The 12,115-nt window shown below is 39.9% G+C and overlaps 1 protein-coding gene across 1 annotated transcript in view; it reads left to right on the forward strand.

The window, feature by feature from the left end:
- Positions 1 to 12,115, forward strand: part of ANKFN1 (ankyrin repeat and fibronectin type III domain containing 1) — a 123,287-nt gene that overhangs the window by 22,030 nt on the left and 89,142 nt on the right. Inside the window, exon 4 of the mRNA XM_024757542.1 lies at positions 10,906 to 11,100. Within this exon, the coding sequence (XP_024613310.1) occupies positions 10,906 to 11,100 (195 nt within the window). The remainder of the gene's footprint in view (positions 1 to 10,905; positions 11,101 to 12,115) is intronic.

Raw genomic sequence — 12,115 nt, forward strand, 5'->3', positions numbered from 1 at the left:
TCAAAGTGCTGCTTCTTTTTAGTGGAACTGGAGGATTTGGAGGGATGGGCAAATAAGGATGGAAGAAATCACAAAGGTTTATTTGCTGCCTTCCAATTTATGTTGCAATAACGTCTGTCCTAAAGATGCAGTGAGAGAGCGGCGGAGAGAGAATCAAGGGGTCTGAACATAGAGAATGCAGACTGAGCCCCATTCTATAGGAACAAGGAGACCATTCATCCAGATGTTGCCGCACTGAGCTGGATGAAACATTAGTCTTACTTACCTGAGACGCTGCAAAGAATTTCTGCATTTTCCATGAAACCAGTAATACTCCCAATCTCCCCAATCCCCCTTGTGCATAATTAAATCTCCATAAAATAACCCAAGTACTAAATATTTAGTTAAACGGAAAGCAAATTCATTCAAAAGATCCCTGGTTTTTCTCATTCCCTGTGGGATGGTAACCACATTACCATCACAAACTTGTAAAGGACAGTGAGAGAGAAACCCAGGTTTTAGCTTCTAGGAAATATGACACCTAAGTCACCTTGGCCACCCAAAAAGTTAAAGAGATAGGATCACGTAGAGACTCCCACATGTGTAAAAATGGCAAAAGACTATTGATTGAGAACCTGTGAAATCTCCACATACATTATCTCCAGTTTTCACACTAGCCCTTCAGGATGATGTTATTAACTCCATCTTGACGAAGAGGAATTCGTGACTCTGAGGGGTTTAGTGACTGACCAAAGGTCACACATCTAGCGAATGAATAGGGATGTCAAGGATTCAAGTCCAAGTGTGTGAGATACCACGCCTGGAATCCTGCTGTGTGAACTCACTGTCTTTCCAAATAACTAATAAAGAAGGCTGTGGCCACCGGGCCCCTGTACCTTTCCCTTTGTGCCTTTGCTAAAACCCTGTGGTGTATTTCTTTGTGCTGTCCTATGAGCTGAGATGCCATTCCTGTTGAAAAGAGGCAGGATAGAAGAACACAGTCTGTTTTTAAGGAATTTTTAATTCACTTTATGTATCAAGTACCAGAGAAATCAAATTGTTTCTGTGCATGAGTATGAGCCAGCCCATGAGAAAAACCAGAGTCTCCCAGCTAGAACCAGATAAGCAAGCACCCACTGCAAACTGATCCCCAGAAGCTGCAGAGGCAGGATAGGAGAATGAGGTCTTAAGTTCTTAGAGTATTTTACACATTGCAAAAATGCTTTTGCTTGCGTCATCTCACTTGATCCTGACCACTGGCTTGTGAGATGAGAGTCAGTTTGCTCGTTTTGATCAACGAGGAAACTGAAATAAAGACAAATAATTCATCCAGTGCTCCAAAGCTAATAAGTGGTGGACCCATGATTTGAACCCAGATCTTCTGTATTGTTTTGGTATTTGTGGGAAAGCATTAGCACACTCACTGTCACACTGCAGATGTTCAACCCCTTCCTTTCCTGACTCCATCTGTCCTCTTCTAATGCCTGTTAAATATTTCAGGATTTCTAATAGGGTAAATTTTCTGTCTTCCCTTCCCCTGTGTGTTCCCTTCTGAAAACAGCCCAATACTCTTTTCAGTATGCCAACCAAAGATCCTGACGTAACTCAGAAGAAAGTCCTCTGTAATTCTCTCCTTTCGTAACAGGAATCACAAAGACACAGATACGTTTAGGGATTTACCTTCTAAGCCACTGGTCAGGCATGTCTTCTGGGCTTTAGCCCCTGAAATCATAGAGCTATATGAAGGTGTTCTGAATAAACATGGCTTGAAATTCAACCATGTACATTTCCTTATTCATAAGGAAAGTTCCAGAAGTGGCCACCCAAATTTGCACACTGCCTCAAATTTAAATATACACAGAGGGCTTCCCTGGTGGCGCAGTGGTTGAGAGTCCACCTGCCAATGCAGGGGACACGGGATCGTGCCCCGGTCCGGGAAGATCCCACATGCCGCGGAGCAGCTGGGCCCGTGAGCCATGGCTGCTGAGCCTGCGCGTCCGGAGCCTGTGCTCCGCAACGGGAGAGGCCACAACAGTGAGAGGCCCGCGTACCGCAAAAAAAAATAAAAATAAAAATAAATTAAATATACACAGAACCTCAGCCTGCTCATTAGATGAATCTACTATCTTTATTCGGCAACTTTTTTCTGTTCCTCCCACCTTTAGGTAAGCAGCACAAAGTAATATTCATTCCTTCTAGGAGAAAACATTAGCCATTGTTGAAGTAGAATCCCACATATGTGTGCCAAGCTCAGGAAACAGGCCCAGAATCTAAAAGGACTAGTGCTAGGAAAGTTAATGTACAAAGGTACTACAGGATACCTGGGGGCTATACTTTTGATTTTTTTCATCCATTCGGTATCCCATTTGCCATAACTCATACTCAGTTGAACAACAGCTGAGAAAGACTTGCTCCATAACTGAAAGTCCCTCGTCATAAACCCCTCCCTTATTCTAACTCACATCCTGCCTCCACCCTCGAATCACACTTCAACAGTCTCCAGGACGAATACACCAAATCATCAATGAGGTCCTTGCCTTTCTGAGGCTGCTATCTATTTGGCATCATTTCGGCTCTATAAACAGTAACCGTAAAGAAACTAGTTCTTTTTGGATACCTACCGCGTGCAAATCTGGTCACTCACACGGATGTTATCTCATCTTTTGACCCCAAAACCTGGCACATATGTAGGTGCTGATAAATTTTCCGTTGAAATTTCAGTTGAATTTTAAGTCCTGCCTAATACTGCTGGGAACTGCAGGTACTGAATTTTAGCACACACACACACACACACACACACACACACACACACACACACACACACACACACACGTGTACAGTGCACTTGCACACACAATGTATGAAGAAAACTTTGTCTTCAAGTAAGTTACACTGTGGGGAACCTGCTGTTGTTGCCGTTATTGAGTTTTCCAGGCATTGTTTTGAACTTTGGTTGCAGACGTAGCCTGACTGTTTTTATTTCTACACCGATTAATAATATGGCAGAACGCTCCTCATTTTTAGTCTTTCTGCCCTTTCCTATAGCTGCATTCTCCCTTCTCTCTAGACCCTTTCCTCTCTCTCTCTCTGCAATCCTTTGTGAACCCCTCTCTCTCACTTTCCCTTGGATACTGCCTGTGGAACTAAGAAATGTCTCCCAGAATTAATTATGTTCGGTTACTTCATAAAATATGATCGCAGAGTAGCTGTCAGCCGAGTGTGGTGCAGACACCAATGTTACAATTTTGGCAGACTGGTCAGGATGCACCACTATTTCTGCAGTAGTCAAGGGTCCGTGTTGGCGCTGGGACTGGTTCAGGGCACGTCTAAGAGGTGTGACTATAAACTAATGAGGCTGGCTTTATGTAAACAAACACACCAGAAAGTCTACAATCCACTCGAATGTTATCCTTTAAGAGGGTCCACATGGGAGACCCCACACTTGCTCCAACAGTGCTGCCATTGCTCTAAACGCTTTTGGGTTTGTCCTCAGAGCCAGTTTATGAGAAAATCTGACTCATTGCTTAGAGTCACATCTGATTTTTGTTCCAAAACAGCATTGCTCAGCGTCATCACCCTCCATGTTCACCAGTCGTGGTTTCCGATGATTTAGAGAGGTTTCCTGAAATCAAATCCACCTTCAAAAGACAAAGATTTGCAAGCATTAAGACTACGTAAAGAACAAGCCTTAGGCGGGTTGCTAGAATGCGTCCCCAGATGTTTTTATCTGCTTCATGAAAATAGGTGTAAAAATCCTCACCCTGACTTACAAACTTGCTCCTTCTCAAACCTCATCTCAGACTGCTCACCCCTCACCCGTGATGCCCCAGCCTCCATTCCATTCCTTGAACACTCCTCACTATCTTATTAGAAGGCCTTTGGACTGCTATTCCCTATGCTTGAAATGATCAAGTGCTTTTAATCTCGATCATTACTCGGTCTAACTCCTTCTTAACATTTCACCTTAAATGTCACATCTTCAAGAGAGTCTTTCTTTGGCCACCAAATCCAAAGTCTAAAGTCACTTTCTAATCACATCACTTTTCGTTTTCTGCATAGCGCTGAAATCACTGTATGATATTCTTCTCCAGGTTTTGATTTCCTTATTTTCTCTCTCCCCTGTGTTAGAATGTAAACTCCACAAGAGCAAAATTTGCCTCACGTGTCCCTGTATCCCCAGCAAACAGAAGGCGCTCAAAAACTGTGTGTTTAATTGAACTGAATAAATGCCAAGCCTACTTTCACTTGTTTTGAAGGGTGTGAATATATTACTAATTTTGAAGGGAATGATTTTAGTAAATATCAAGTGAATTTATCTCTTTTTGTTTGTTTCCAAATAATTATTTAGAGGTCAGGTGGCCATAGCCTAAGTTCCAGTCACTTGCTCTTCAAGAGCTGATAACTGTCTTTTCATTCTTTTATTTTTAAATTTTAAATATACGTGCAACACAGAATATATTCTCCTTGCCAAAAATTAAAACATATAAAGTTTAAAGATACCTTTGTTGGCCCACCCAACACATACATGTGCACATGCACCCACTCACCATGGAGGTTCCTGTCCCTCAATTCTGCCAACATAACCATTGCTATCCTCTAAAGGCATGATTGAGCCAGAGGATCCACTGCCAAGCCTACTCAGAGTGACTGCTGGTGAGACCTGTGTCCCTTCCTGCATGGGCCTCTCCATAGGGCTGTTCCTTAACATGGCAGTTGGCTTCCCAGAGCAAATAATTTAAGAAAGACACAGAGACCAACCAAGATGGAAGCAACAGTCTCTTTTATAACCTAATATCAGAGGTGATATATTATCATTTTTGCTGAATCTTGTTATCTCGATGACCAACATAGATCAGCCCTGGTGCAGGGTGTGAAAACTAAGAGACAGAGATCACTAGGGGCCCTCTTGAAGGCTGGCTACTCCACTACCTATCTAAGATGGTTGAGAATTGAATGTAATAGGTTTAAAACATTTCCCTGGCACATTGTAAATGGTCAAAAAGATTGTTAGCCAATATAACTTGCAGAAACGAAATAAAACAAACCCAAGATTTTCTGGTGGAGAATTTAAATATTTTACCCATCTGTTGTATAGTGTTGTGGAAACACTGTCCAATATAGGCACTTTTTGAAGTTTGTAGGATTTTATGTCCTAAAACTATACTAACATAGACATATGACTGTTGGTACTTGAAATGTGTCCAGTCCAAATTAAAATGTGTTTTAAATGTAAAACTTACACTGAATTTTCAAGACTTAAGTACCAAAAAATATACAAAATATCTAATTAATAATTTTATACTGATTGCATGTTGAAATGATAATGTTTGGATCTGTTAATTAAAATATGTTATGCAAATTAATTTCACCTATTTCTTTTTGCTTTCTTAATGTCACTACTAGCCAATTTTAAGTGATGTGACTCACACTGTATTTCTATTGGACAGCATCGAAAAATCAGCAGAAGATACAGCTACCTTATTTCATATTTAAACTCCCTATGATGTCATTGGGTAATCTGCTTTGGATTTTCTAAATAATTTCTTCAAGTGTTTTGTGTGTTTGTTTCAGAGAAAATGTCCATTTGCCCCCCTGGAGCTGGGGAGACCTGGGCAGCAAGTCCCTTTCTATGTCAATGGCTCTGGCTTCTTAAAGAGCAACAATTACAACTTAAACTGTATAATATGGACTTCGTGAATCCACATTCTGCTGAAAATAGCAGAGAAAAACATTCCAGAGCCCTATGTCCAGGGTGTAATGAGTTCTAGGAGAAGAAAGTTCACAGTAATTAAAACGAAACACTTAATCTCCAAATCACTAAAACCTTTCGGAAACCACACTCTAAGTCCTTGGGAAAACCTGAAAATAAGACAACCGGTTGAGGCCCAGGTGAAACCAAAGTGAATTTTGAGCCTTGAACCTTATCAAGACAGGTAAACTGCAACTTACGCTTTGAGTTTTTGAATTAAAAAACATTTAATTATTAAAATACCTCCATATTATTTCTTTTGACATTCCTAGCTGAAAACAAGTCAGTTGTGAGGTTGTTAGGAGGTTGTCATTTATGATCCGCAAAGATAAATATTATTAACTGCTATTTTTGGTTGCCCAGAGGATATTGGCTTATAATCAAGGGTTATACCTAAGTGACCTTGTTTTCTCCTTTGAAATAACAGGGTTGAAATTGACATGACTTCGTATATAATATATTTCTGGATGGTAGCTAGAACAGAAAATTTTTATCTGGGGCAAGAGATTTTTTTTTGTATGGAAGAACACAGAGCCATTTTATCAAAACAAGTATTTGATTTATTTTTGTGTGCCTCTTAAAAATATAACACAGACTAATAGGTTTAATAATAATAATAAAAACCTCTACTAATTGATAGTCTTCTATGTAAGATTATCACAAGGCCGCCTTGGTGAACAGTGACTTCCCCTCATGAAGGAAATCATACAGGGCCAAAGGTACTATAGGAAGAGGCACTTAAGGCTGATTGTAAGGATCCTTCTAACACTGAGGTTAAATGATTGTCTTGGTGCCCCATATGTCTCATCAATGAAAACAAGGGAAGTGCCAATAACAATAGAAAAGTTGTTGCTACATTGCAAAATGGCATATCATTAGTAATGGGCAAAGGTATTTCTTTAAGCAAGTCAAATGAATTGCTCCCTAAAAGCCTCAGTTAAAAATTAAAATTAGTTTACATTTTACCCTCATTATATTTTTCAAGCTTTAAGCAATTATCAACTAGGGCCAAATTCACCAATTGCAGGGCAAAGGCAAAATACAGAAATGTAAGGATAGTAAGTAGTTGGCAATCAGTAGGTTAGATTTTTTTTTTAAGTTTTTTTTTTTATGTGGACCATTTTTTAAAGTCTCCTGAATTTGTTACAATATTGCTTCTGTTTTATGTTTTTGGTTTTTTGGCCATGAGGCACGTGGGATCTTAGCTCTCTGTCCAGGCACTGAACCCGCACCCCCTGCCTTGTAAGGCGAAGTCAACCACTGGACCGCCAGGGAAGTCCAACAGGTTAGATTCTGATGGTGAAGAAAATCCACTTGGTCTGATTATTATTTATCTGAGGATTTAAACAGTAGCCATAATTGTATTCTTTGGACACCAAGTTGCTGCCCCTCCCCCCACTCCCACCCTGTAGTTAATTAGCTGGGCAGGTCTTCTAACAAATGCCCACTCAGAAACACTGGGTGGTAGAAATGCTGTTGATAATTAAACACCACAATAGCATGGAGCCTATTTCAGGAGCCGCCAAGTGGTCTTGCCCCAGCCGGACAGCTCACCACACACTCACAGACCCTCTATTGTGCTGCCTATGGCTGCCCAGAGGGATAGCTGCTTGCCTGGAGAAGGGATCAACTGCAGTAAGAGTGAAAAGACCAAACCTTGCAAACAGATACAGGAGTTCTGGACTCAAAATATCCAGAGGGTAGAAGTGAAAAGAGAATGGACCCAAGGAAAAGGGAAGTGGATGGACAGGAAAATTAATCACAAAATTGACATTAACCTTTCTAGTTTCTATATCCAAACAGCCAACCAAAATGAGTTCACCAATCGTGTGCCAAATAGATAGCAATTAGAACACTGCAATACATAAAGAATAGGTTAATTTGCGTTCCATTTAGGTTTAGAGGAAGTTCACTAAATTTAAGGTTTTTGAGGAAACCTTGGATCATCACCCCACTTCCCTGGGTATCAGTTTCTTTACCTTTAAAAATAAGGGGGTTGAAAAGGTTCTCATTCTGGGGTGGAAAAAATAGGAATGGGGCTCCCCAAACAATCTCCAAGGTGTCAAAAACTTAACCAACACATCATTACTCAAGATAAAATTACAAATTCTAATATGATTATCATATTTACTTGATTTTCCTTAAAACATTAATCCAGTTTGTTAGGTCTGATTATCTAATACTGAAGAGATGCTTCTATTGGCAGTTATATAGGTCACTATTAATAGGGAGAAAAATGATTACTTTAAGTCAGCTGATTTGGCAGTCAATAAAGAAAATCCTTCAAAAGAGAGTGTTCTATTAAACTATTCTAAAATCCATAGGATGAAAATAATAAAAGGTTTGCTTGGTGAAATGGTTTGAAACCATTGGCTCAGTTAGTGCCTCTCCAACTCGTGCATGGAATTACTTCTAACAGAAGCAAGTGAGTAGGTATACTCCCAGGGGCATCTGGGAACTTAGCCTGGGGGAAAAAAAGAGAGAGCGAGAGATCTATAAACTTTCTTTTTTTAATCTTCATTTTTTAGGAAAATGTTCCATTCTTCTCCATGATAGAAGTGTTTGTTTTAACTTCTAAATAATTTGCTTTCATCAAAACCTGCATTGAAAATTTGATGCTCCAGAAAGACACACATATTTATTCTGAGGCCTCAGAGATGCCCACTGCACCCCATCAACACCACTACCATGCTATGCTGCATGTTAGGTATCTCACTTTGAGAAGCACAGGGATCTAAATGATTGGAAAACTTACTTGGCTATAAAATTCTGTGTATCTTCCTTGTTATTCTATGAAGAGGTGAATGCTTTTCTTAAAGATACAGAATCCCTTTACCACTACAACGCAAATAGCATTAGGTCTACAGTCTAGAAGTAAAGGCAAAGTCTAGAAACAAAATGTTTTGTGCTAGGAAAAGCAGGAAAAATTTCCAGGGGGAGCCAAGCATAGCTCAAGAGAAGCTGTCCATCTGAAATGCCACCTGGAATTCACACCAGTAATAACTGTTGTGGATATAAAAATTAATAGGGGGGATTTCATAGTATTAGAAAAATTTATTTTTATAAATCATGTGTCTATCACCCAAGTGTTGACGCATGCATGCAATTCAAACATCAGGCTTTCAATAAAAAGCTCACTGAATGACTTAGCAAAGACAATTCCCCCATTTTCCCCATAATTTGTAGTGGAAGAAGGAGGGGGGGAGAGTGTAGAGGGTGCAGTTACTGGGTCAATTAATCAACCTGAAAACTGTGACACAAACTCTGACGCCTAACCTATGTCTAAAAATACACAAATGTATACGAATTTGTTTTAAACTGTCAATGCCTATATTTAGGACCTTCCCAGCAAGGCTATAATGAGACTGTGTTTGAGGGCTTCAGTCACAGCAGACTCTAGCATTAATCTGAAGTTAGTTAAATTAACAGCATTTAGTACTGACTTGTCAATCTCACTGCTCCAGGAAATTGCACCTTGAGGCTGCTAATATTGCCAATTTTTCCACAGGAGTATGCGCCCATGTGTGTGTATGTGTATTTCTTTTCTCTAGAACCTCTATGTTCATACACCATCATTGCTTCCCTACATCCACAGCACTTATATTATCATTTATTCTGGCCTCCTTTAGCCTTCCCAAGGGATTCTGCATAGTGTAGCTGCTCAGTGAAAGAGTTTTTTAGCTTTATATTTGTTTGTTTATTTTTCTGTCATGGCTCATGACTGAGGCTTAAAAAAAAAAGTGTGACAGTATTTAGAGTACATGATCGACTGCTATAGCAACATTCATTAACCGTGACAAATCTGCAGCAAAACACAGTCCTGAGTGTTCTAAACAGCAACTTTAAAAAGAAAGAAGAAAGAAAGAAAAAGACTCAACTAATTTTTCATTGACCTCATCTATAAATAAGTTTAGGCTGATGGTGAGCAGGGGCAATAATAAATTAGTATTCGTTTCCTATAATTAATGCAAACATACCTATATAACCACTTAATTTCCATTTCAAAATATATCTAACAAATTTTCACTTGCATTATCTCCATAATATTTTCTCTCTGGATTAGAAGAGTGAAATGGTTGGATTTCTTTCCCACCCACCAGGGGGAAATATTGTTTTGGTCATACAGAATGTCAACCACATGTTGGTGACAGATCCGCAGAACTTGACTCTGATCTGTTTCATTATTTGTATGATCCTCTACCACATGCCCATGCTAAGGCTGTCTTCTTTCTCTGTCACCAACCAGGAAGGGCTCCACTGAAGTGACCAAGTGACCACCTAGGCAGGCCCTCACATGCATGAGTGCCACGCGTAAACAGCAAGAAGCAGACTCCCAACCTGACCTAAGAATTTGAAATGTTCTATCATTGGCGTGAACGTTCACTCACACAAGGGAAGGTTGGGTAAACAATATGATGTGAATCAAATAAAGATTAGCACACACTGAATAAAACAGAAATATCAAGCCTGACAACCTCTCTCTGCAAGAGGAGCCAGTATAACTTGCTCTCTTGGGCATGGGCATCTCCAGAAACCGTTCCTCCAATCAGACCACAATCAAAGATCAAACTGATCAAGGATCAATGTCTGATCACACCCAAGTCACCCAACCATCAGGACTCACTAGCTCTACTGGGGCAGCAATAGTGGAACACTTTGTTAGCAATAAGTAAATTGATTAACAAGAACAAAATTACCACTAAGACACACATACAAAAATCTCTATGAACTGGGAAGAATATAACAAACAAAAAACACCAAAAACAAAAAAAACAAGCATATTCTTCAGCAGAATGCAACTTGCCTCATGGACTTTTCTTAAGGCCTTCCTAGTCCTACAAAGCTTTTGCCCCTTAGTGTTTGTCCCTCTGAAGATCACGGAAACAAACGTGTGCAATGTGAAACAGAAATGGGCCTCATACTAGTGGAATTCTAATTAACTCTGCTAGGCAGCTATTTGGGCCAGAGGGCAATGGGAATCTCTTAAGCTGATAGGTGTACTATCAACTAGCTGTGTCACCAATTAGACCTTATCAAAGTAAGATAGTTAATAATGAACATAGATTCCACTTTCCCCAGGCATTTTTAAAAACCCATAGTAGACTCTCAGATATCCTGCCAACGAAGTAGCATTTCCCCAGAAAGAAAAGGGAGTCACCCCACTTTTTTCCCTTCAGTTGTCAGCCTGGAAAGCCGAGCAACGCACCTCAACGCACTGGTGCAGGAAGCCCAGGAGAGGGTGAGTGAACTGTCTGCTCAGGTGGAGAATGAAAGATTCAGCCTGGACAACACAGAGAAAGAGAAACAACTGAAAGCTTGGGAGTGGAGGTACCGACTCTACAGACGCATGAAAACAGGCTTTGAACATGCCAGTGAGTATAAGCAGAGGACTTGTACATTTAACTAGACTGAACCCTGGTTTGAGACAGCCAGGCCTTCTTATACTGATTTTTTGCAGCTCTACAGGGTCATGGATGGCCGTTGTCAGCCTATGTGGAGCAAGGGCTCTGGGAGGCTGTAAAAGGATCTTTTGTCTTGCTTGATTTTCGGGCTCCTGATAGGTTCTCTGACAACAGCCATGAGGCTTTAGTGCTGCTGGCTTCCCTCCACCATGTCACACTCATCTAGCACTTTCCACCCGCTACACCCTAATGCCTAATGACTTGGATGGTCTGATGCCCTAAGTGCCTATATTTTGTGGATGTGGAGGTGGAAAACCATTTGTTTGCCTATTTGTCCAGTTTCTGCTTCAAGCTCCAGTTTAAGTTGTTTTCAACTCTCTACTATATACAGCTTATATAAACTGACCTTCGGTTAATACAGGCAACAGAGAAGGACAATCAACCCATGAATTACGCTGCTGTCTGCACTTCCATTCTCTTTACCAGTTCTTTCTGTTAGTTTAAGAAAAGCCTTGTTTCTGGATAATACTCATTAGCACTGGAAGGTACTGCTTAGTGCCGCCCTTATATAAAAATTCATATAAAATCCGAACACTTGTGAAACATTAAACTCTTATTCCAATAGGTGATCTTATTTAAACAAAAAAAACTAAAAATTAGGCTTGAAAATTTAAACATAAGGGAAAGATGGGTTCATTAGGTTGGGGATTATCCACCTCTGCTTTGTGATATAAATAAACACCAAAGGCAGGGAAATTCTTGTTTTCTGTAGTATCATACACTAAATAGCAAATCTAGGCCGAATCCTTTCTCTTGAAGCAAATAGCTTAAGTAACATTAATGAAAGGCTGCTTTTAACATTAACAATCTCTAGCAATGCTGATACACGTTTTTTAAAAAAAGATATTCAGCAATTGTTTCAATAAATGTATTTACTATGGTACCTCATTTTAGGACAGATTAATACTAGAATCAGTCACATTTT

This window comes from Neophocaena asiaeorientalis, unplaced genomic scaffold, assembly GCF_003031525.2.
Source record: "Neophocaena asiaeorientalis asiaeorientalis breed wild unplaced genomic scaffold, Neophocaena_asiaeorientalis_V1.1 scaffold327, whole genome shotgun sequence".
Lineage (NCBI taxonomy): Eukaryota > Metazoa > Chordata > Mammalia > Artiodactyla > Phocoenidae > Neophocaena > Neophocaena asiaeorientalis.